General features: G+C 44.4%; 2 protein-coding genes and 1 pseudogene across 5 annotated transcripts; all 3 read left to right on the top strand.

Moving 5' to 3' along the window:
* The first annotated feature begins 15,527 nt into the window (after positions 1-15,527).
* Positions 15,528-16,187, top strand: LOC147987091 (uncharacterized). Its single transcript, XM_087542275.1, has one exon. The coding sequence runs from the start codon at positions 15,528-15,530 to the stop codon at positions 16,185-16,187; it is 660 nt and encodes a 219-aa protein (XP_087398401.1).
* A 1,816-nt stretch (positions 16,188-18,003) lies between these two features.
* Positions 18,004-21,815, top strand: LOC125540017 (putative wall-associated receptor kinase-like 11). Of its 4 annotated transcripts, none has more exons than XM_087545107.1 (3): positions 18,004-19,802; positions 19,971-20,054; positions 20,488-21,815. In XM_087545107.1, exons 1-3 carry the CDS (start codon positions 18,875-18,877, stop codon positions 21,687-21,689), a joined length of 2,214 nt encoding a protein of 737 aa, XP_087401233.1. In that variant the 5' UTR covers positions 18,004-18,874; the 3' UTR covers positions 21,690-21,815. The 4 variants fall into 4 exon arrangements, with proteins under 4 accessions (XP_087401233.1, XP_087401232.1, XP_048559541.2 ...); XM_087545106.1 differs by having other exon boundaries at positions 20,473-21,815; XM_048703584.2 differs by having other exon boundaries at positions 19,947-20,054.
* A 114-nt stretch (positions 21,816-21,929) lies between these two features.
* LOC125538107 (putative wall-associated receptor kinase-like 11 pseudogene) lies at positions 21,930-23,855 on the top strand (annotated as a pseudogene).
* The last annotated feature ends 2,776 nt before the right edge of the window (positions 23,856-26,631 follow it).

Below are 26,631 nucleotides of genomic sequence, written 5' to 3'. Positions count from 1 at the left end.
CAGTTCTGTCAGTGAGCATATACTCAAAATGTCTGGGTATAATAATCACTTGATTCAATTGGGAGTTAATCTTCCAGATGATTGCGTCATTGACAGAATTCTTCAATCACTGCCACCAAGCTACAAGAGCTTCGTGATGAACTATAATATGCAAGGGATGAACAAGACTATTCCTGAGCTCTTCGCAATGCTGAAAGCTGCGGAGGTAGAAATCAAGAAGGAGCATCAAGTGTTGATGGTCAACAAGACCACTAGTTTCAAGAAAAAGGGCAAAGGGAAGAAGAAGGGGAACTTCAAAAAGAACGGCAAGCAAGTTGCTACTCAAGAGAAGAAACCCAAACCTGGACCTAAGCCTGAAACTGAGTGCTTCTATTGCAAGCAGACTGGTCACTGGAAGCGGAACTGCCCCAAGTATTTGGCGGATAAGAAGGATGGCAAGGTGAACAAAGGTATATGTGATATACATGTTATTGATGTGTACCTTACTAATGCTCGCAGTAGCACCTGGGTATTTGATACTGGTTCTGTTGCTAATATTTGCAACTCGAAACAGGGACTACGGATCAACCGAAGATTGGTTAAGGACGAGGTGACGATGCGCGTGGGAAACGGTTCCAAAGTCGATGTGATCGCAGTCGGCACACTACCTCTACATCTACCTTCGGGATTAGTATTAGACCTAAATAATTGTTATTTGGTGCCAGCGTTAAGCATGAACATTATATCTAGATCTTGTTTGATGCGAGACGGTTATTCATTTAAATCAGAGAATAATGGTTGTTCTATTTATATGAGTAATATCTTTTATGGTCATGCACCCTTGAAGAGTGGTCTATTCTTGTTGAATCTCGATAGTAGTAACACACATATTCATAATGTTGCAGCCAAAAGATGCAGAGTTGATAATGAGAGTGCAACTTATTTGTGGCACTGCCGTTTAGGTCATATCGGTGTAAAGCGCATGAAGAAACTTCATTCTGATGGACTTTTGGAACCACTTGATTATGAATCACTTGGTACTTGCGAACCGTGCCTCATGGGCAAGATGACTAAAACACCGTTCTCCGGTACTATGGAGAGAGCAACAGATTTGTTGGAGATCATACATACAGATGTATGTGGTCCGATGAATATTGAGGCTCGTGGCGGATATCGTTATTTTCTCACCTTCACAGATGATTTAAGCAGATATGGGTATATCTACTTGATGAAACATAAGTCTGAAACATTTGAAAAGTTCAAAGAATTTCAGAGTGAAGTTGAAAATCATCGTAACAAGAAAATAAAATTTCTACGATCTGATCGTGGAGGAGAATATTTGAGTTATGAGTTTGGTGTACATTTGAAAAATTGTGGAATAGTTTCGCAACTCACGCCACCCGGAACACCACAGCGTAATGGTGTGTCCGAACGTCGTAATCGTACTTTACTAGATATGGTGCGATCTATGATGTCTCTTACTGATTTACCGCTATCGTTTTGGGGATACGCTCTAGAGACGGCCGCATTCACGTTAAATAGGGCACCATCAAAATCCGTTGAGACGACGCCTTATGAACTGTGGTTTGGCAAGAAACCAAAGTTGTCGTTTCTAAAAGTTTGGGGCTGCGATGCTTATGTGAAAAAACTTCAACCTGATAAGCTCGAACCCAAATCGGAGAAATGTGTCTTCCTAGGATATCCAAAGGAAACTATTGGATACACCTTCTATCACAGATCCGAAGGCAAGACTTTTGTTGCTAAATTCGGAAACTTTCTAGAGAAGGAGTTTCTCTCGAAAGAAGTGAGTGGGAGGAAAGTAGAACTTGACGAGGTAACTGTACCTGCTCCCTTATTGGAAAGTAGTACATCACAGAAAACTGTTCCAGTGACACCTACACCAATTAGTGAGGAAGCTAATGATAATGATCATGAAACTTCAGATCAAGATACTACTGAACCTCGTAGATCAACCAGAGTGAGATCCGCACCAGAGTGGTACGGTAATCCTGTTCTGGAAATCATGCTACTAGATCATGATGAACCTACGAACTATGAAGAAGCGATGGTGAGCCCAGATTCCGCAAAATGGCTTGAAGCCATGAAATCTGAGATGGGATCCATGTATGAGAACAAAGTATGGACTTTGGTTGACTTGCCCGATGATCGGCAAGCAATTGAGAATAAATGGATCTTCAAGAAGAAGACTGACGCTGACGGTAATGTTACTGTCTACAAAGCTCGACTTGTCGCAAAAGGTTTTCGACAAGTTCAAGGGGTTGACTAGGATGAGACCTTCTCACCCGTAGCGATGCTTAAGTCTGTCCGAATCATGTTAGCAATTGCCGCATTTTATGATTATGAAATTTGGCAGATGGATGTCAAAACTGCATTCCTGAATGGATTTCTGGAAGAAGAGTTGTATATGATGCAACCAAAAGGTTTTGTCGATCCAAAGGGAGCTAACAAAGTGTGCAAGCTCCAGCGATCCATTTATGGACTGGTGCAAGCCTCTCGGAGTTGGAATAAACGCTTTGATAGTGTGATCAAAGCATTTGGTTTTATACAGACTTTCGGAGAAGCCTGTATTTACAAGAAAGTGAGTGGGAGCTCTGTAGCATTTCTGATATTATATATGGATGACATATTACTGATTGGAAATGATATAGAATTTCTGGATAGCATAAAGGGATGCTTGAATAAGAGTTTTTCAATGAAAGACCTCGGTGAAGCTGCTTACATATTAGGCATAAAGATCTATAGAGATAGATCAAAACGCTTAATTGGACTTTCACAAACAACATACCTTGACAAAATTTTGAAGAAGTTCAAAATGGATCAAGCAAAGAAAGGATTCTTGCCTGTGTTACAAGGTGTGAAATTGAGTAAGACTCAATGCCCGACCACTGCAGAAGATAGAGAGAATATGAAAGATGTTCCCTATGCATCAGCGATAGGATCTATCATGTATGCAATGCTGTGTACCAGACCTGATGTGTGCCTTGCTATAAGTCTAGCAGCGAGGTACCAAAGTAATCCAGGAGTGGATCACTTTACAGCGGTCAAGAACATCCTGAAATACCTGAAAAGGACTAAGGATATGTTTCTCGTATACGGAGGTGACAAAGAGCTCGTCGTAAATGGTTACGTTGATGCAAGCTTTGACACTGATCCGGACGATTCTAAATCGCAAACCGGATATGTGTTTACATTAAACGGTGGAACTGTCAGTTGGTGCAGTTCTAAACAAAGCGTCGTAGCGGGATCTACATGTGAAGCGGAGTACATAGCTGCTTCGGAAGCAGCGAACGAAGGAGTCTGGATGAAGGAGTTCATATCCGATCTAGGTGTCATACCTAGTGCATCGGGTCCAATGAAAATCTTTTGTGACAATACTGGTGCAATTGCCTTGGCAAAGGAATCCAGATTTCACAAAAGGACCAAGCACATCAAGAGACGCTTCAATTCCATCCGGGATCTAGTCCAGGTGGGAGACATAGAGATTTGCAAGATACATACGGATCTGAATGTTGCAGACCCATTGACTAAGCCTCTTCCACGAGCAAAACATGATCAGCACCAAGGCTCCATGGGTGTTAGAATCATTACAGTGTAATCTAGATTATTGACTCTAGTGCAAGTGGGAGACTGAAGGAAATATGCCCTAGAGGCAATAATAAAGTTATTATTTATTTCCTTATATCATGATAAATGTTTATTATTCATGCTAGAATTGTATTAACCGGAAACATAATACATGTGTGAATACATAGACAAACTTAGTGTCACTAGTATGCCTCTACTTGACTAGCTCGTTAATCAAAGATGGTTATGTTTCCTAACCATGAACAAAGTGTTGTTATTTGATTAACGAGGTCACATCATTAGTTGAATGATCTGATTGACATGACCCATTCCATTAGCTTAGCACCCGATAGTTTAGTATGTTGCTATTGCTTTCTTCATGACTTATACATGTTCCTATAACTATGAGATTATGCAACTCCCGTTTACCGGAGGAACACTTTGGGTACTACCAAACGTCACAACGTAACTGGGTGATTATAAAGGAGTACTACAGATGTCTCCAAAGGTACATGTTGGGTTGGCGTATTTCGAGATTAGGATTTGTCACTCCGATTGTCGGAGAGGTATCTCTGGGCCCTCTCGGTAATGCACATCACATAAGCCTTGCAAGCATTGCAACTAATATGTTAGTTGTGAGATGATGTATTACGGAACAAGTAAACAGACTTGCCGGTAACGAGATTGAACTAGGTATGGATACCGACGATCGAATCTCGGGCAAGTAACATACCGATGACAAAGGGAACAACGTATGTTGTTATGCGGTCTGACCGATAAAGATCTTCGTAGAATATGTAGGAGCCAATATGGGCATCCTGGTCCCGCTATTGGTTATTGACCGGAGACATGTCTCGGTCATGTCTACGTTGTTCTCGAACCCGTAGGGTCCGCACGCTTAAGGTTACGATGACAGTTATATTATGAGTTTATACATTTTGATGTACCGAAGGTTGTTTGGAGTCCCGGATGTGATCACGGACATGACGAGGAGTCTCGAAATGGTCGAGACGTAAAGATTGATATATTGGAAGCCTATGTTTGGATATCGGAAGTGTTCCGGGTGAAATCAGGATTTTACCGGAGTACCGGGAGGTTACCGAAACCCCCCGGGAACCATATGGGCCTAGATGGGCTTTAATGGAAAGGAGAAAGGGGCAGCCCAAGGTGGCCACGCGCCTCCCCCCTCCCCCTAGTCCTATTAGGACTAGGAGAGGTGGCCGGCCCCCCTTCTCTCTCTTTCCCCCTCGGGGAATCCTAGTCCAACTAGGATTGGGGGGGGAGTCCTACTCCCGGAAGGAGTAGGACTCCTCCTGCGCCCTCCTCCTGGCCGGTGCTCCCCTCCCCCTTGGCTCCTTTATATACTGAGGCAGAGGCACCCCAGAAACACACAAGTTGATCCACGTGATCTATTCCTTAGCCGTGTGCGGTGCCCCCAGCCACCATATTCCTTGATAATACTGTAGCGGAGTTTAGGCGAAGCCCTGCTGCTGTAGTGCATCAAGATCGTCACCACGCCGTCGTGCTGACGGAACTCTTCCCCGACACTTTGCTGGATCGGAGTCCGGGGATCGTCATCGAGCTGAACGTGTTCTCGAACTCGGAGGTGCCGTAGTTTCGGTGCTTGATCGGTTGGATCGCGAAGACGTACGACTACTTCCTCTATGTTGTGTCATGGCTTCCGCAGTCGGTCTGTGTGGGTACGTAGACAACACTCTCCCCTCTCGTTGCTATGCATCACATGATCTTGCGTGTGCGTAGGAATTTTTTTGAAATTACTACGAAACCCAACAGTATCCCCAACACCTGATTGCATAACCGGAAAGGTTCGGGAGTTTCATAGGTGGGAATTCTAGTAGCTCTAGTTCTTCTTCCACGGATATTGGTTTGAGATTGGGATTTCTTACCGATTATTCGTTCTTGATCCGTACCTTGTTGATTTATTTCTCTACCTTATTTCTACGTGGCTTCTCAATTTATGGATATGTGACCATTTCAAGAGGAATGCATTCGTTCATTTTGTTCGGATGTGAAGACTATATGTTGCAATTTTCATTCCGTTGGATTCAGCTTCAATATTTGTCTATCAATGTGCTAATGGTAGTCAACCTCTTCAGGATGGCTCCTCCAACGCGCGCGACTCCGAATCCTGATCCGCCACCACCTCCACCTCCTCCAGAGGCATGGCAAGCTGTGATGGCCGCAACCAATGCAAACACATAGTTGATCATGCAAATTCTCCAAGAGCGCAACCAAGGCAACCAAGGGAATCAAGGCAGCAATCAGAGTCACTTTGCTACACTCAACCAGTTCCTTGCTAACGGGCCAAAGACTTTCAGCAATTGTGTTGAGGCAACTGATGCTGACGATTGGCTTGTGGATCTGTGCAAGCATTTCGAGTGCAGTAACGTCAGGCCTGAGGACTTTGTTAAGTTATCTTCCTTCCAACTCAAAGATCAAGCTGCAGAATGGTTCCAGCAGTACAAGGATTCCCGAGGTGGACGTGTTATCACTTGGGATGATTTCCGTCGAGATTTCTGAGCTCATCATATTCCCCAGAGCGTGGTTGAAAGCAAGCATGAGGAATTCCGCAACCTGAAGCAAGGCTCTTTGTATGTCTATGACTACAACAAGTTGTTTCAGAAGCTCGCCCGCTTTGCCAAGCAGGACGTCCCGGATGAGAAGAGCATGATATACCAGTTCAGGGGTGGTCTCAAAGAAGATATCCAGCTCGCTCTTGTTCTCTTTGAGCCCTTGAGATACGATGAGTTCTACAACATGGCACTGAAGCAAGAGGCTGCTCAGTTGAGGTGTGATGCTTCCAAGAAGCGAGTCAGAGATGTTACTCCTTCTTCCTCTACTCAAGTGGCCAAGCAGCAGAAGTTTTGGCTTCCTCCTCCTCCGTTCCGTCGGCCATATCAGCAGAAGAGCAAAGGTGGCAGTGGTTCTTCCCACCCACCCAACCCTGGCTTTCAGAACAAGACTTCGTCTCAAGCTCCAAGATCGAGTGCTCCGTATCACCGTCCGCTTTCTGAGGTCACGTGCAACAAGTGTCAACAGAAGGGTCACTATGCCAACAAGTGTTTCAACCAGAGGCGTCTTCCTCCTCCTCCTCCTGTCAGATCGGCAAGTACAGCTGTGGTCAAGTATAACCCCAAGTCTGCCAAGGTCAATTTGATGAATGCAGCTCAGGCAGAGGAATCACCAGATGTGATCATGGGTAACCTTCCTGTTAATGATATTCCTGCAAAAGTTCTTTTTGACATTGGTGCATCGCATTGTTTCATCTCGAGGCCATTTGTTTCTAAGCATGAGTTGCCTTTGCAAGATTTGCCTAGACAATTATCTGTTGTTTCTCCGGGTAAATTCATGAATGCAAGCGCTATTGCCCCAGATGTTTCTATCACTTTGGGCGATTACAAGTTTCTCTCTTCTCCGGTGGTTCTTGGTAACTCGGATATTGATCTTATTCTCGGGATGGATTGGCTTTCTAAGCACAAGGCACATCTCGATTGTGCAGCCAAGCAGATTCAATTGACTCATTCGTCTGAGGATGTAATTGTCTTTGCCGCTCGGGATAATACCATCCATCTGTTTTCTCTCAATGAGAAGGGTTAATTGGACGCTATCTTGCAAATTCTAGTCGTTTGCGAATATCAAGACGTCTTTCCAGAAGAGCTTCCAGGAATGCCTCCGCACCGGCCAGTTGAATTCGTTATTGATCTTGAGCCTGGCACGGAACCTGTGTGCAAACGTCCTTACAAGCTCGGACCTGAAGAGTTGAAGGAGCTGAAGAAGCAACTCGATATTCAAGAGAAAATGGGTCTCATTCGGCCTAGTTCTTCTCCGTGGGGTTGTGGTGTTCTTTTTGTGAAGAAGAAGGATGGAACGGACTGACTTTGTGTTGATTACCGTCCAGTGAACAAGAAGACCATCAAGAACAAATACCCACTTCCCAACATCAATGAGCTGTTCGAACAACTCAAAGGTGCCCAAGTATTCTCCAAGCTTGATCTCCGCATGGGTTATCACCAGATTCGCGTTCGTGAGCAAGATATTCCCAAGACAGCATTCAGAACAAGCTTTGGTTCATATGAATACACTGTCATGTCTTTTGGCCTTGCCAACGCTCCTCCGACATTCTCACGCATGATGAATTTCATCTTCAACGCCTACACCAATGACTTCGTTTTGGTCTATCTCGACGACATTCTGGTTTTCTCGAAGAACAAGGAAGATCATGCCAAGCACTTGCGTTTGGTTCTTGATAAGCTCAGGGAACATCAGTTCTACGCCAAGTTCTCCAAGTGTGAATTCTGGCTCGATGAGGTTCTTTATCTTGGTCATATCATCTCTGCCAAGGGCATTGCCGTGAATCCTGAGAAGGTGTCTGCAATTGTGAATTGGGAACCTCCTCAGAACGTGAAGCAACTCCGTAGCTTCCTCGGTCTTGCAAGCTATTGCCAAAGATTCGTTGAAAACTTTTCTAAGATCGCGAAGCCTCTCTCAAATCTTCTTCAGAAGCACGTCAAGTACGTTTGGTCTCCGGAGTGTGACATTGCTTTCAACACTTTGAAAGAGAAGTTGATCACTGCTCCAGTTCTCACTCCGCCTGATGAATCCAAGCCGTACGAGGTCTTTTGTGATGCCTCTCTCCAAGGTCTTGGCGCAGTATTGATGCAAGAGAAGAAAGTTGTTGCTTATACATCTCGCTAGTTGAAGCCTAATGAGAAGAACTACCCTACTCATGATCTCGAGTTGGCGGCAGTTGTGCATGCTCTTTTGACTTGGAGACATCTTCTATTGGGAAGAAAAGTGGACATTTTCACTAATCACAAGAGTCTCAAGTACATCTTCACTCAGCCTAATCTCAACCTCAGGCAAACTCGATGGGTCGAAATGATTCAAGAGTATAATCCGAGTATTGAGTATACTCCAGGTAAGGCCAATGTGATTGCTGACGCTTTGAGCAGGAAGGCTTACTGCAACAGTCTGATTCTCAAGACTTATCAACCCGAGCTTTGTGAAGCTTTCCGTAAACTTAATCTGCAAGTTGTTCCTCAAGGTTTCCTCGCCAACCTTCAAGTCTCTCCTACCTTGGAAGGCCAGATTCGCCAAGCCCAGCTTCTTGATGCTATGGTGAAAAAGGTGAAGATTGGGATTGCCAAGAGCCAGTCCAAGTACAAGTGCTACCGCCTTGATGACAAGGACACTCTCTTCTTCGAGGATCATATTGTTGTGCCCAAAGGTGACATCCGTAAAGTGATCATGAACGAGGCTCACAATTCTCTCCTCTCCATCCACCCTGGGAGCACGAAGATGTATCAGGACCTCAAGCAAGCTTATTGGTGGACTCGAATGAAGCGTGAGATCGCTCAATTCGTGAATGAATGTGATGTCTGCAGAAGAGTGAAGGCAGAACACCAAAGGCTAGTTGGTCTCCTCCAACCTCTTGCCATTCCAGAATGGAAGTTTGACCACATTGAAATGGACTTCGTGACTGGGTTTCCAAAGTCCAAGCGTGGCAATGATGCTATATTCGTTGTCATCGACAAACTCACCAAAGTGGCTCATTTTCTGCCTATCAAAGAGTCGATCACTGCAGCTCAATTGACGGAACTCTATACCTCTCGAATTGTCTCTCTGCACGGTATTCCTCAAGTGATCTCTTCAGACCGTGGCAGCATCTTTACCTCGAAGTTTTGGATTCTTTTCAGAAGGCCATGGGCACGAACATCCGCTTCAGCACAGCTTTCCATCCTCAAACTAGCGGTCAAGTCGAGCGTGTCAACCAGATTCTTGAAGATATGCTCAGGGCGTGTGTGATCTCCTTCGGCATGAAGTGGGAGGATTGTCTTCCTTATGCTGAATTCTCCTACAACAACAGTTTTCAAGCAAGTTCGGGCAAGGCCCCTTTTGAAATTCTGTATGGCAGGAAGTGCCGTACCCCTCTCAACTGGTCTGAAACCAGTGAACGTCAGCTTTTGGGTAATGACTTAATCACAGAGGCAAAAGAAATGTGCAAAGTCATTCGTGATAACCTCAAAGCAGCCCAATCCCGCCAGAAGATCTACTATGATAGTAAGCACCGTGATTTGGCTTTCGAGATCGGAGATCATGTTTACCTCCGCGTCTCTCCTATGAAAGGTACTCGTCGCTTCGGTATCAAAGAGAAGCTTGCCCCTAGATAAGTGGGACCTTTCAAGATTGTCAGCAAGAGAGGCGACCTCGCCTATCAACTCGAGCTTCCTTCAAACTTTGCAAATGTTCATGACGTGTTCCATGTCTCTCAGCTTTGAAAGTGCTTCAAGACTCCTGACCGCACCGTCAACTTCGAGGACATTGAGCTCCAAGAAGATCTCTCTTATCGTGAGCACCCAGTTGCTATTCTTGAAGAGACTGAACGTAAGACTCGCAACAAGTCAATCAAATTTCTCAAAGTCAAGTGGTCACACCATTGCAACCGTGAAGCTACCTGGGAACGCGAGGATCACCTCCGTTCTGAGTACCCGGCGTTCTTTCAGACCTAGATCTCGGGACGAGATCTTTTCGTAGTGGTGGAGTGTTGTAACACCCCAGATATAACTTTCCCTATTTGTACTCCAACTCTTACCGTTTCCGGCGTTAAGTTATATTTATTTCCTCGGGTTCGGGTTTTGTCTCCGTGTGTTGTTATCGTTGTCATGCATCTCATATCATGTCATCATGTGCATTCCATTGCATACGTGCTCGTCTCAGGCATTCGAGCATTTTTCCCGTTGTCCGTTTTGCATTCCGGCGCTTCGTTCTCCTCCGATGGTCATTTCTACCTTTCTTTCATGTGTGGGGATTAAACATTTCCGGATTGGACCGGGACTTGCCAAGCGGCCTTGGTTTACTACCGGTAGACCGCCTGTCAAGTTTCGTATCATTTGGACTTTGTTTGATACTCCAACGGTTAACCGAGGGACCGAAAAGACCTCGTGTGTGTTGCAGCCCAACACCCCTCCAATTTAGCCCAAAACCCACCAAACTCTGCTCCATCATCTAGAGCGTTCGATCACGATCGCGTGGCCGAAAATCGCACCTCATTTGGACTCTCCTAGCTCCCTCTATGCCTATTTAAACACCCCCCGAGATCCGGGTCTTCTTCTCCCCCGAAACCCTAGAAATCCACCGCGCCGCACCGGACATTGTCCGTCTGGGCCGGACAAAACCGCCGCCGCCGCCCGCGCCCTATCGCGCGCCGCCACGTGGCCCTGCGCCGCCGCCCACCGCGCCGGCGCGGGAGGCCCGCAGCCGGCCCCCGAGGCCCGAAGCCACCGCGCGCCGCCGCCCGAAGCCCCGCGCCTCCTCGCTCCCGACGCCGGCGCCGAAGCCCGCCGCTCCGCCGCCCGACGCCGCCCGCCCGGAGCACGCCGCCGCCTCCGCCCGGCGCCGCCCCGCCGTCCGGTGCGCGCCGCCCCGTCGCCCGGCGACCGCCGCTGTCCGCCGAGCCCTCCTCCGCCCGCCGCGAGCCGCCCCGGCCATCGCCTCCTCCCGCCTCGCCGACGTCGGCCGCCGCCTCCTCCGTCCTTGCCGACCTCGGGTCCGCTGCCGTGAACAATGCGTGCGCGAGATCTAGATCGGGATGAACAGTAAACCCTAATCCGGAGGTTGAATTTTCTCCAAGTCCCAGAGATTCCGATCAATATGCACATGTTCGTAGCTCCGTAAGTTTGCATCCGTAGCTCCGATTCATGCATATAGCATATCAAAATGTTCATCTCAGAGAGCACATCATTTCATTCCATTGCATCATTTTCATTGGAGCTCATCTTGATGCCCGAAATGCTGTTAGAAGAGGGCTATTTGAGTTAATTGTCAGATCTGTTACTCCATTTAGCACTTTTGTCATTTTTGCCATGATTATTGTGTGCATGATATGCCCGTGAGTTCTACATGTGTTTTGTTAAGGGTTTTGTCATCTTTCCAGAGGTCCAACCCATGTATTTTTATGATGTGTGAGGTGACTAGTGCAAGCTTGCAAAGTGAGGCACTCGGTAAATCTGTTTTCAGGGACTTAGTTTTTCACTAAGTCCTGGGATTGTTTATCTCATGTTGCCATATGTTCATGTTGTTTCCTAGTGATCCGTGCCTCTTTTGAGGATGATCAGTAAGGGAGTTTTGTTAATATTGTAGAGCTCTATCCATCCATGTCTTTGTTTGCAATTATGGAGCACCCTAGCTTGAGTTAATCGAGCTCTACTTTTGCTACTTTGTGAATCTGGGCAGATTGTCAACTTGTTTGCAATTTTGTCGGTGATGTTGTAGTTGATCCGTGCATGCTATGCTATTGTTCTTGCCATTTCTAGATTGAATTTTGTGCCTTCTTGATGGATGTATGCTTGTCTTGCCATGACTTGCACCGTAGTGAGTGCATCGAGCTCGTAAACATGCCTACTTGAGTTATATTTCAGCATGTGTCAGTTTTCACTAAGTCTGAAAACTGATTATGTTTTTGCTATGTTCACATGCTTGCAATTGTATTTTATGATCCTTTTTGGCTCAAGGTCACTAAGGGACTTTTGTTAAGCTCTTTGAGTAGCTCCATGCCATGCTTTACTTTGCCATGTTCAGGTCCTGTAGCAGGTAGTTTTGTTGCTCCGAAGAGGGCTACCTGATCTGAAATTCCAGACAAGTGTTAATTTCACTAAGTCTGAGATCTGTTTGCCATTTGCATTTTTTCCATGTTTGTTTGAACCTGTTAATGGATGATTTGGCCGTAGCTCAGTGCTAGACTTTTGTTAAGCATCTTGTGTGCATCCCTGCCATGTATTTTGTTGTCATGTTTGGGTGCTGTAGCATGTTCATCTCATTGCATTTAGATGCCTACTTGCTGTAAATCGCAGACCGGTGTCATATTTGAATCGCTTGCCATTTTCAAACCGTAACTCCGATTCCGGCGTTCTTTATATCGTTTTCAAGCGATTTCATCTCATCTTTACAGTGGCACACTTGGAATTCCAAGTTGAGGCCAGGTTCTTGCATTTCCTGTCATATCTTGCATTTTGCATCCCGCATCGCATCCCGCATAGCATATCATCTTTGCATTGTGTTGTTTGAGTTTGCACGTGGTTGATTGTATCCTTGTTGCTTGTTTGTCTTGTTTGGGTAGATCCGGGAGACGAGTTCGCTAACGAGGAGCCCGTTGAGTTTGCTTTCGAGGATCCAGTCAACTCTGACAACTGTGCAGGTAAGATGATCATACCCTCGAAATCACTACTATCTTTGCTATGCTAGTCTGCTCGCTCTTTTGCTATGCCATTGCTATGATGCCTACCACTTGCTTGCAAGCCTCCCAAATTGCCATATCAAACCTCTAACCCACCATTGTCCTAGCAAACCGTTGATTGGCTATGTTACCGCTTTGCTCAGCCCCTCTTATAGCGTTGCTAGTTGCAGGTGAAGATTGGAGGCCGTTCCTTGTTGGAACATTTATTTACTTGTTGGGATATCATTATATTGCTATGTTATCTTAATGCATCTATATACTTGGTAAAGAGTGGAAGGCTCGACCTCTCGCCTAGTGTTTTGTTCCACTCTTGCCGCCCTAGTTTCCGTCATATCGGTGTTATGTTCCCGGATTTTGCGTTCCTTACACGGTTGGGTTATAATGGGAACCCCTTGATAGTTCACCTTGATTAAAGCTTTTCCAGCAATGCCCAACATTGGTCTTACCATTCGCCACCTAGCCTTTTCTTTCCCTTGGGTTCTGCAGACTCAAGGGTCATCTTATTTTAACCCCCCCGGGCCAGTGCTCCTCTGAGTGTTGGTCCCACCGAGCGATGTCCGGGGCTACCAGGGGCAACTCTGGGCTGGCCTACCCGACGTCTGGCTCATCTGAGTGTGCCCTGAGAAAGAGATATGTGCAGCTCCTATCGAGATTTGTTTAACCTGTCGAAGTGTCTTGAATTACCAAGATACCGAGTCTGATCGAAACGTCTTGGGAGGAGGTCTATTCCTTCGTTGACCGTGAGAGCTTGTCATGGGCTAAGTTGGGACTCCCCTGCAGGGATTTGAACTTTTGAAAGCCGTGCCCGCGGTTATGGGCAGATGGGAATTTGTTAATGTCCGGTTGTAGATAACTTGAACCCTAATTAATTAAAATGAATCAACTGAGTGTGTTACCGTGATGGCCTCTTCTTGGCGGAGTCCGGGAAGTGGACACGGTGTTGGAGTAATGTTTGCGCAGGTTGCTCTCTATTTTCTCGCTCGCGCTTTGCCTCCTCTTCTCGCTCTCTTTTGCGAATAAGTTAGCCACCATATTTGCTAGTCGCTTGCTGCAGCTCCACTCATATTTTACCTTGCCATTCCTATAAGCTTAAATAGTCTTGATTGTGAGGGTGCGAGATTGCTGAGTCTCTGTGGCTCACAGATTACTATTACACCAGATGCAGGGCCCGATGATTCCGCTCTAGCAGACGCGTACGAGCTCAAGTGGGAGTTCGACGAAGACTCTCAACGTTACTATGTTTCCTTTCCCGATGATCAGTAGTGGTGCTCAGTTGGGGGTGATTGGGACCGTGTCGCATGTTGGGTTCTCTTTTAATTTGGCGCGTAGTCGGGCCATGAGTGTTTGGATGATGTAATGTTATTAATGTACTTGATTGACGTGGCGAGTGTAAGCCAACTATGTTATCTCCCCTTTTATTATCATATTACATGGGATGTTGTGAAGATTGCCTAACTTGCGACATATGCCTTCAATGCGATTATGTATCTAAGTCGTGCCTCGACACGTGGGAGCTATAGTCGCATCGAGGGTGTTACATACCTAGGGCTCCCAACAGTGGTGGGGTGCTCTAAGGATGGGACTTTCAAGCATCTTATCGAATCATCAAAGGGCAAGGTCTCAGGATGGAAAGGACAGGGTTTGTCAAAGGCGGCGAGAGAGGTGCTTGTAAAATCTGTGCTTGAGGCCACTCCAACTTACACCATGAGCTGTTTTCAACTCACAAAGAAGATGTGCCGGAAACTGACTTCGATCTCCTCAAAATTCTGGTGGGGTGCAGCGAATGGTGAAAGGAAAGTGCACTGGATAGCATGGGATAAGATGTGTATGGCCAAGCGGGATGGGGGCCTCGGGTTCAGAGATCCGGAGGCCTTTAATCAAGCCTTGCTAGCTAAACAAGCCTGGAGGCTATTACAGGTTCCGTCTTCTTTATGTGCTCGGGTGCTCAGAGCTAGATATTATAAAGATGCAAGCATCATGTCTGCGTCGTGTCCGTCCGGGGCTTCCTACACATTTAGGAGCATACTATATGGGCGTGACTTGCGGCGTGAAGGAACCATATGGCGCATAGGGGATGGACAGAAAATTAATATCCACCATGCGAATTGGATTCCTAGGGAAGGAAGTATGAGACCACTGAGTCAGACGTACATGCATGGGATTACTCGGGTGGCTGATTTGCTAGCTCCATGCGGTAGGCAGTGGGACAACATGAAGCTACAGAGTATGTTTACTCAAAGTGATATTGAGGATATCAAGCAAATCAAGGTGGGTGGACCAGGGACGGATGACTACCAAGCTTGGAACTATACGAAGTCAGGTCAATTTTCGGTGAGATCCGCTTACCACTTGAGGATGAGGCTTCGTCCTCAGTTAAGGATCACCAGGGATGGATGGCCTTATGGAATACAAATGCGCCAAACAAGGCAAAAATTCATATGTGGCGAATTATGCGGAACGGGCTAGCGGTGGGTGCTGAGCTATACCGAAGGAAAATAAAGGACGGCATTTTCTGTGCAGCGTGTGGACGAGAAGAAACGCTCTATCATCGCTTCTGGGCGTGTCCACACTCTGAGCTGTTCTGGGAAATTTTGCGTCGGAGAGAGGAGTTGCGGTGGCGATCCCACCGTGTTCTGTTAGCTCCTCTAGTGCTCTTGCATCTTGGCTACTAGGATGGTTTGCGGAAGCCTCGGATCAGGAACGAGAAGCTATGGTACAGGCCGCTTATGGGTTGTGGCTAGCACGGAATGGGGCAAAGGACGGGAAGAGGATTGTTGCAGCACATGAGGTTGCGACATTGACTATGTCCTACATGGCAGAGTGGACAGCCACGCACGAGCGGAAGACCACCACGGTGAGTATGAGGGAGGTGCAGCGATGGGCGGCCCCGGAGCCAGGTTGGGTAAAAGCTAATGCTGATGGAGCCGTGTCTAGACTTGGAGGAAAGGGCGGTGGCGGGGTCATCATCAGAGGTGACCAAGGAGACTTCCGTGCGGCGGCATGCACTTTCATTGACGGTCGCGTGGACGCCGAGACGGCGGAGCTCATGGCGTGCAAAAGGGCGGTCCAACTAGCAGGTGAGATTAATGTTCAGAAATTACACCTCGAGACGGATAGCATGGGGGTGGCGAGCATGCTTGCAGACCCGAACAAGAACCTCTCGGCCTCATGTCCATGTGTCGAGGAGATCAAGCAGATGATGCGTGGATTCAGCGAGAAGGAGGTTTCGTGGGTACGACGGTCAGCAAACTCTGCTGCTCATAAACTAGCTAAGGTAGGAGTAGGAGATGAACTCTGTAAAATTTGGCTTATGGTGCCACCAGACTTTGTGTTAGATGTGGTCTCCGAGGAGATCCCAGACTTTCATTAGATAAATAAAGCAGCGAGAGTTATCCTAAAAAAAGAAAACCTACTCCCACCGTAAAAATATATATAATTATTTAGATCACTACGCTCTTAGGGCATTTCAAACGCCGATCCTCACCGCATGCATACGTCCGAAACCAAAAGGCCCATCCAAAAAGAAGGCGAAGTCCGCGCTTTTGTAGTTGCCCGCCCTGTTTCCACGACAGAATCCACACTCTTCTTCCATCCCGCCACTCTCCATCCAATTCCCGCCCTTTTCTCCCATTCTCTTCTTCCTTCTCGCTGCTGACGCGTGGAACCGAACATTAGCATGCCATAGTTGGAGGTGGTGTAGGTGCAGGAGGATCCAAGCATCACCCTCGCCCGGAAGATCAACATGGCGACGTGGAAATATCACATTGTTAAAGCGAAGGCTGCAAAGGAGGAAAAACTCAGAAAGTGGAAAGGCCGCCGAGGGCGTCCATTGAGGTGCGCGTGCTTGTCGCAGACTTGGTGGAGGTCGCGGCCAGGGCCGTGGAGTCCTGATGGTGTCGCCCACCATCCAGACATCGTGAAACACAACATGGTATGTTTTGTATCTTTTTTCTTTTTTTTTTGTTCAGAACACTATATGACAAGATGTCTAACATTGTGTGCAGCGCAGCTATTTAACAACTAGCTATTCGTATGGACATACTGTACGCAAGCTAAACGACACTGTATGAGTACTGTAGCCATTGCATTTTTTTAAAACCGAACACTTCAAATTTCGAGTTGTTTTTGAAAGCACGGAAACTTCGAAATAGTATATATGAAATGTTTCAAAAGCATAATGTTTTTCTGAAGACACAAACATTTTTGAAAAAAATGAATATTTTGTGTATTGTGCGATCATTTTTTAAAATTGCAAACTTTTTTTGTTTGCACGAACATTTTTCAGAAAAGATGAACATTATTTTGAAAGCGCGAATATTTTTCACAAAGACGAACATTGTTTTGAAAGCACAAACATTTTTCAAAAATACTAACATTTTCCAAATTGTGAACATTATGTTGAAAAACGTGAATTTGTTATGAAATTTACGAATATCTTTTGAAAATGTGACATTTTTCAACTTTACAATTTTTTTGAATACACAAACATTTCTTAAAATTTGGGAACAATTTTTAAAACATGGATTTTTTAAAACAATTTGAACATTTTTTGAATTATGCGAACATTTTTGAAAATAGCAAACATTGTTTTGATTGCATAAACATTTTTCAGAAAAGCCGAACATTGTTTTGAAAGCGCAATAATTGTTCTGAAAGTGCGAACATTTTCCAAATTGTGAACATTATCTTGAAAAAAGTGAATTTGTTATGAAATTTCTGAACTTTTTTTTGAAAATATGACATTTTTTAACTTTAGGAACATTTTGAATACGCAATATTTTTAAAAATTTTGGAACATTTTTTAAAACACGAACATTTTCTAGAATTTGTGAACATTTTTTTGAAAACACGATCATTTTTTTGAAAATCCCGAAAATATTTTCAAATTGGGGAACAATTTTGAATTCTGGACATTTTATAAATTTGCGAATTTTTCAAAAAAGGAAAATAAAAGAAGAAAGAAACAGAAAAAATAACAAGAAAACAAGAAACAGAAAGGAAAAACCGAAACAGAAAAATCATGAAAGAAAACCAGCCTCGAAACTCCCCGCAAAAAAAACCAGATTCGAAAAACAACAGGAACAAGAAAAACCAGTTCGGGGAACCTTCTAGAAGGTTCTCAATAGCCACGCTAACCTCTAAATGGGCGCCGGCCCACTGAGTCTCCGCGTCTCTCGCCTCTGCGAACCTCCGCCAAATGCGTCAAATAGGAAATACCGAGGATATCCCCACTCGTCGTCAAGATAGAAGGGGTGCGGGCACGCGGACGCCTGGCAGAGTGGCAGGCGGCCGGCGGCGCAGCTGTGCAGAGGGGTCGTGTACTCGCAGGTCAGTCCACCTCTTCTAAATTCTTCCCGAAGTGGCTGCTGCTCCATGGGGATCGGAATCAACGGCGAGCAGGTCGCCGTTCTTAGTTCATTTCGGCTTGCAGGCGATCTGTTCGATGAAATGCTCCATGCGGATTAGTAATGTACTCCGTATAAAATAGTCTCAACTCTTAAAAGAGAAATTTCAGCATCAGGTTCTCTTGCAACACAAGAATGTCACATTAGAAAGTTCAGTCACCACGTGCTAAATGTGCTCAGCTATCTCAAAACTGAAAAGGAAAAAAAAATCAGTTCAACCATCTCAGCGAATTGGAACTTGACAGATACACGTGTCTTAAATAGGGACATGACTAGTTTTGCTTTGAAATTTCCACTTACCTACACAGAACCTATCCTTTTTTTTCAAGAACACGCAAGAGAGTTGCGTGCCTTATACATTAAGGAAGAGAAGATGGCATACAAGCGATAGTCGACAAGCCGACGTCTCGCTGCACAGAACCTATCCTGATTGAAACTTTCTTGGAAGTATATATCAACCAGTCCGTCATGCTTTAGTCAGTTCGGTTGCCTCGTTGGACTTTGAAATAGGGTCATGACTAGCTGCCTCATTGGACTTTGAAATCAACCGACAAGGGGTACCAGCCAGCTGGTAGTTAAGAACCTATGTTCGTTGTTAGCTTCAGAGTTCGAACAGATACAAGAATAGCTGTTTTCAACTAGTAAGCTCAAGATGACGATTTCGATCCCTTCTTCCCGTCGAGCGTCGATTGGCACCATTGGAGCACTCGTGTTTCAGCTCCTGGTGGTGGCACTGGCAGCAGGGCCAATAGCCTTGCCCGGCTGCCCCGAAAGCTGCGGCCACATTACCGTGCCGTACCCTTTCGGCATCAGCAAAGGCTGCTTCCACGAGGGCTTTGGTCTCACCTGTGACGAGATGCAGTACCCACCAAGGCTGTTCTTGGGTGATGGAGTGGAAGTGCTTGGCATCTCCTTGACTGATGGCACGGTGCGGATCCGGAGCAAGGTTTTGCGATCAAGCTTCTCTGAGTTCAACGGCTCATGGTCCGGCCCTGCAGTAACCTGGCCCTTCTCGGTATCAAGCGCGTGGAACTGGTTTGTGGCCATTGGATGCAACATCGTAGCTAAGCTCGGCCATCCGAGCGGGCTCCATACTCAGGACGGGAGCCAGGCCAGCACCTGTGCCGCTGCTTGCCTGGACGACCACCAGAACTTCACTGGTACATCGTGCTCGGGTATTGGCCGCTGCCGCGCATCTATCGTGTGGGAGCTGCCATCCTATGGCATCCAAGTTACACCACTTGCTGCGTTGACACCTGACTTCTCGTCATACACAGGTGTGTATGTGTTCATTGTTGATCAGGACTGGTTCAGCAGAAATGAAAATGAGATGATGGTCAACTTCACCCATTCATATGAGAAAACCATGGTTGAGAGTGTACCGGCAGTGTTGGAGTGGTGGTTGGATTTGATCGGCAACAAGGACATGTTGCCATTGTCTGTCGGGCCCAATTCTTCTGAATTTAGATGTTTAAGCTTGAACAGCGATAGCTATTTCGTTTTTGGAGATTATGAAAAAAGACGGTGCAACTGTTCTCAAGGATACGAGGGCAACCCTTACATCACTGATGGGTGCCAAGGTATGTTACCAGTACTTTCTGCTGCATTCTTACATAGTTGCGGTAGTTATAACATTACGAAAGAACATGCATGTGCTGTCTTAGCTTTCTGCATTCGATGTATAAAACCCCCTGCTTTCCAACAGTGTGTTTTTTCCCCTTCAGATATTAATGAGTGCCTACAACCAGATGTTTATCCCTGCAATGGGACCTGCATCAATATGCCAGGGACATACCGATGCTCAGCAAAGAAAAGAATCATCACTTTACCAGGTACAAAAACACACACTTGATACAAGGCTTTCGTTGGTGATAATTACAAATAGAAAAGTTCATGTTTTGTTGCTCTGCTATTGTGAGTTCAGTTTTTGTCCCTGAACTAAAATACAGATAAGTTTTACTAGAAACTTAATTATTTGAATACTGCTGCTGGTAGGACCTAGCTGCTTAATCTTAGTTTGCAGTTAGTTATCTCTAATGCTAACTCAAATCATCAGTAGGGTTGTAGATCATTCAGACATGCATAACAAGAAGAAAGAAAAAGAACAACTATAAAGTATTTTCAATATATGAGTGGTCGTGTAGATATTCCTGAGAAAACTTTTTATAGTTGAGTAGTCTGAAACAGATTTTGCGCAGTAGCTTGATTTCTTGAAGTGAACACAACATATAATGTTTATATCATTCTTAGGTTTGCTTTCTGCAGGTCTAATTACCATAATAGCAGTTGGTGCTGGTTTTGGCCTATTGTTTTCACTCCTAGGTGTTGCCCAAGTCACAAAAACACTCAAGAAACAAAGAGCCAAGAAGTTAAGACAAAAATTCTTTGAGAAAAACCATGGACTTCTTCTACAACAGTTAATCTCTTCGAACAAAGATATAGCTGAAAAGATGAAGATTTTCAGCTTAGAAGAGCTAGAGCAAGCAACCAACAAATTTGACCATAATCGGATCCTTGGCGGCGGTGGGCATGGCACGGTGTATAAAGGCATCTTATCTGATCAACGTGTCGTGGCCATCAAGAAGGCCAATATTGTCGTGCAGAGGGAAATCGACCAGTTTCTAAATGAGGTTGTTATACTTTCACAGACAAACCATAGGAATGTGGTGAAGCTCTTTGGTTGCTGCCTCGAGACAGAAGTTCCTCTACTAGTTTATGAGTTCATATCGAATGGAACTCTCTCGTGTCATCTCCATGGCCAAAGTGATAATCATTTGTCATGGAAAGATCGATTAAGGATTGCACTGGAAACTGCAAGGGCTATTGCATATCTGCACTCTGCTGCTTCCATATCAGTATATCATAGAGATATCAAATGCGCCAATATAGTACTTACTGATACTTTAACAGCGAAAGTATCAGATTTTGGAGCTTCAAGGTCGATTGCAATAGATGAGACTGGAATACTTACAGCCATCCAAGGAACCTATGGTTACCTTGATCCTGAATACTACTACACTAGCCGACTCACGGAGAAGAGTGATGTTTACAGCTTTGGTGTCATCCTAGCAGAACTACTGACAAGGATAACTCCAGTTTTTTCTTCTCATTCATCAGAAGGCACAAGCCTAGCATCACATTTTGTATCACTAATGAGCGACAATCGCCTGTCAGACATTCTAGATACACAAATTGTTAATGAAGGAGGAGTTGAAGATGCTGAGGTCGTTGCAAGACTTGCAAAAGCATGCTTAAGCTTAAAAGGGGAAGAAAGACCTACAATGAGGCAAGTGGAGACAATACTTGAAGGTGTGCATAGCTCAAGGTTTGATCACAATTCTCAGACAATACGAGTGGGCCAAAGTGCTCTAAAAGACCAGCCACGGAAGGGGAACAATGGTGGCGAAGGAACTAGATTATACAGCTTGGGAAAAGAGTTCATCGAATCATCGGAAATTCCAAGATGATTTTAGTTGCATGAAAAAATGTTGTACATTTATTATTAATAGTTCTGGTGCCATACTGCAGAATGTATTTTACGAACTCTGGATTGTAAATATATGTGTATTTCCTATGCTTTTTATTTCGTGGAATGCTGATGGGTGATGTAGAGACAAATATGTTACAGTAAATAAAATGAATTCAGTTACTATTTATATCTGTCATATAATTTGTCGCACAGAAGTTTGGAAGTTTGCGAGGACAACATGTTGACGGGTCCGCAAAATACAGACTGTAAATACTTCGCATTCAAGCGATGAATTTGCATCAAGTAAATTTGAGAGCTATGTCTGTTTGATGTATACAACACCTCTGTTTCAACTCTGTTTTCTCCCTTTCAGATATTGATGAGTGCCAGCGGCCAGATGTTTATCCATGCCAGCACGGAGTATGCATCAATATGCTAGGGACATATCGATGCTCAGCAAAGAAAAGCAGCAGCAGTCTCCCAGGTACAAATACAACTATTTCACTTGATATTGAGCTTTGCTTAGTGATAATTAAGGACCATAGAATTATGGTAGTTATCCATTGTGTAGTACTAGGGCTACAGAAACAATAGTAATGCATTCTTCTGCTTTGAAATGAGATGTACTAATACTGAAACCATCATAGGTTGACCATTCAGAAATTGAAGACAACAGAAAGAGAGAAAAAAAGTACATAATGTTATGTGCTTCATAATACTAAACCATCCGACCACTGAACTGAACCAAAGTATAGCCCAGTAGTTTCAAACTTTCAATTGAAAATAGCAGCCTAAGTATTTGAAATTCATACGACATATCATGTACTATCGATCCTTATTTTCATTTTTCTACAGGTTTAATCACCGTAATTGCAATTAGTGCTGGTTTTGGCCTACTGTTTTCACTTCTGGGTGTTGCCAAAATCACCAATAAACTCAAACAACAAAGAGTCAAGAAGTCAAGACAACTTCTTCAAGAAAAACCATGGACTGCTCCTCCAACAGTTAATCTCTTCAAGCAAAGATATAGCTGAAAGAACAAGAATATTCAGCTTGGAAGAGCTAGAGCAAGCAACCAACAAATTTGACCATAATCGCATCCTTGGCGGTGGTGGCCATGGCACGGTTTATAAAGGCATCTTATCTGACCAACATGTTGTGGCCAACAAAAAGGCTAAAATTGTCGTTCAAAGGGAAATCGACCAGTTCATAAACGAGGTTGTCATACTTTCCCAGACAAACCATAGGAATGTGGTGAAGCTCTTTGGCTGCTGCCTCGAGGCAGAAGTTCCTCTACTTGTTTATGAGTTCATATCAAATGGAACTCTCGCCTTTTATCTCCATGGCCAAAGTTAGAACCATCTATCATGGAAAGATAGGTTGAGCATTGCACTGGAAACTGCAAGGGCCATTGCATATCTACACTCTGCTGCTTCCATATCAGTGTACCATAGAGATATCAAATGTGCAAATGTACTACTTACTGACACTTTAACAGCAAAAGTATCTGATTTTGGAGCTTCAAGGTCAATTGCAATAGATGAAACAGGAATACTCACAGCTGTCCAAGGAACTTATGGTTACCTTGATCCTGAATACTACTACACTAGTCGACTCACGGAGAAGAGTGACGTCTATAGCTTTGGTGTCATCCTAGCAGAGCTACTGACAAAGGTGACACCGGTTTTTTCTTCTCATTCATCGAAACAATCCTAGCATCACATTTTGTGTCACTTATTAGAGACAACCGCTTGTTAGATATTCTAGACTCACAAATTATTGAGGAATGAGGGGCTCAAGATGCTGAGGTGGTTGCAAGACTCGCAGAAGCATGCTTAAGTTTAAAAGGTGAAGAAAGGCCTACAATGAGGCAAGTGGAGACAACACTTGAAGATGTGCATAACTCAAAGGTCCATCTCAATTCTCCGATTACAAGGGTGAACCAGAATGCTATCAACGATCAGTCATACAAGGGGAACAAAGGCGATGAAGGAACTAGACTGTACAGCTTGGAAAAAGAGTTCATCCAATCATCTAAAATTCCTAGATGTTTTTACTTATGTGGTGAAGTGTTGCGGTTACTATTATTAGCTTGGGAACTAAACTGTAAATCATTTGTAAATTGTGAACTCTGAATTATAACCATGTGTGTATTTCCAGAGGACTGGTCGTTGACCATTTGGCTAGCTATGAAATGCACAGAGCTCCCTGAGCTGTGTTCATGGCTCAGCCTATGCTCGGTTGGTGCTGGTCTTTCTTTAGGAAAAATGTCACCAAGGACTAGTCCTGGTTGGTCGAGTTTTTTTAGCCATGCGTGTATTTCCTGTGCTAATGAGTCATGTAGTCATGAAGAATTAAGTATGTGAAAGTAAATACAACTAAATCAGTTACAATTTCTACGGTTAAAATATCTGGCTCTTAACACTGAAGTTCAAAAGTTTGCGAGAACATATGTTGACGATCAAGGATGACAACATATATCTTGATAAGTATATCTTGAGAGATCAGTTAAATACAAACTTGTGAAATGCTTTGTTGCAAGCACTTTCATTGATGAAAACAACAATGCATAGTGAAGATCGGATGCACCAAGGATGAAGGAGCTCGAGAGCCGAAGGCGCAATGTTATAGTATCAGGGAAGCCAGGAACTGAACATTGCTCAAAAGATCCTACGCATATCTTATGATTAAACCAGAAATATGATAACATTTACAAATCCACATGTCCATTTCAAATATAGTTTACATTTCCAGTTCAGTTCTGAAGCAAAAGATCAAAAGATCCCTACATATGGTTTATTTTGGCCACTTGGACTTGCATTCACTATAACTTGTTGAACACGTCACATTGTATTGCTTATCTCACTAGAGCCGTTATATTTTGCATTGCCTAACTTGATAATTATGAATTAAAATTTGTAATTGTACCTATTCACTCCCTCTAGGTCCATCTCAATCATTTCAGAAGCCGCGTACCCTCACTACTCTCACTCGGGGCTGGCTCGCTAGAGATGGTCAATTCAGACGTTCCTCCGGAGCCAAGCTCCAGGCTGCTTCGAGGATCGTGTTATGCAAGCCCAGCCGCACACACAGATAACCAAACATGCCAAATTTAGTCCCTGCAACATGACTGGATGTTCTACGAGTAACCAAACACGCCCTCAACGTACCTGTCGACATTGGCATCGAGATGTCGTCCTCATTCTACATGACATTGCCATGGTCATCGTGGACATCTCTGCGTCGGAGTGTGGGGATGAGGCACCATTGTCACTGCAGCCACCGCCTTCGTGCCTGAGCGCGGACATAAATCTTCAAGTCTTGTGAGCTACATGTTCATATGGAGAATGACGCCTGTCAAGATGCCTTTGACTGGTGGGAGGATCTTCACTACTCATACTTCTTTTTGAGCACTGCTACACAGACGATGCTTGTCTAGCCGAATTTGCACGACATGCCCATAGTACAATCCGTGGGCAAGTCTAAACAACAGTAGGCCATGGGATTAGCTATCATGCATGTGTTGTACAGCAAAACGCGGTCCATGAAGTAATTCCGCTTCTTTTTCTCTCACCTTTTTTCAGGTTTGGTGAAACTTTTTATAGTCTTAAGACCGAGCCGACATATCGTACTCTATACCGCGCACCGGTACTTGCATGGACCAAACCCTTGTGGAAAGCGTCCTTCCCATTGAAGATTAAGAAATTTGTATGGCAGCTTCTCCGTGATCGCCACCCATTGGAGACAGAGATGGTCAAGCGACATGGGGCTGGCGATGGGCTTTGCCCTCTTTGTGATGTCCCAGAGTCTGGGACCCACATCTTCTTCGCCTGCACTGCTGCCCGCTTTCTTTGGAGCTTTGTCCATGAGGTTTTACATTATCATGTTGTCTCACATGTGTTACTATTTATTTAGTAAGTTCGAGGTCGATCAGCTTCATACTTAAGCCACTAGGTTGGAAATCTTAAAACTATTTAAAAAAAATTGTATTTGTTAATGAGTTCTAATATAATTATATATATTTTTAAAAGCATGTTGCATATATTATATTTTCAACATATTGTAGGGATTAGAGTTTGAATTACCAATTTTGTAGTGTACATGTTCACACTTTTTTGTTTTTCTGTTTTTTGCCTATGTTAAGTGGAAATCGAGGTATAAAGAAAAATCACAATGAGACTACACAGTGACCTGGGATGCCTCACATGGTCTACAGAAAGAGTATCGCCAGTTTTCCATTCTATGTAAGCAATGTATAATTACAACATGATTATTTTTCTGTTTATATATATTGTCCACCCCCTCAAATAAATAATTTAGTGCAAGACCTAGAGTGCACTAGTATCTATCTAGGTTATTATATCTTAATTTGTTCCATGAATTTGAATTTTAACCCCCAAAATATGAGGTCACACCCTCTAGCGCAAAATATAGCACCCATCGTTGACTATTGTAAGTACCCCCTGAATATCTATCTTAAGTTAAGGTCCTATAGTGCATGAGTTTATATTTGTATGTGCCATTAGGCATCGATGTTATTTTTAAGGTATGTGAGGCTATTCATAGTGGGAGTAACTTAGCTAGTAACATAACGCATCTCAAGACAAATTTGCTTATGTGGCATGTAGTTAATGAGGAGAGTGATGCATGTGATAACATAATATGTTACCGTAACATTTTTTTGAAAAGGAGGATTACCCCCGGCCTCTGTATCTCTTGATGCACACAACCATCTTATTGAAAATCCAGATCCAAAACAAAGTCTTAAACAGTAGTTTGAAACTGAAAAATAAATTTGCCACAACCAGCGAAAATAGGGAAAGATGACTAAACATCTATCCTATTATTGGACCGTCATTCAAACCGGTTGTAAGTATCACGTGCAACCATCTCCCATCGGTTGCATCCAAATCCATATGCTCCCTGTGGTCCACATGGCT

The sequence above is a fragment of the Triticum urartu genome, chromosome 2A (genome assembly GCF_056163025.1).
Source record: "Triticum urartu cultivar PI428250 chromosome 2A, HENAU_Tu73, whole genome shotgun sequence".
Classification (NCBI taxonomy): domain Eukaryota; kingdom Viridiplantae; phylum Streptophyta; class Magnoliopsida; order Poales; family Poaceae; genus Triticum; species Triticum urartu.
This window is presented reverse-complemented; position numbering and strand designations above follow the sequence as displayed.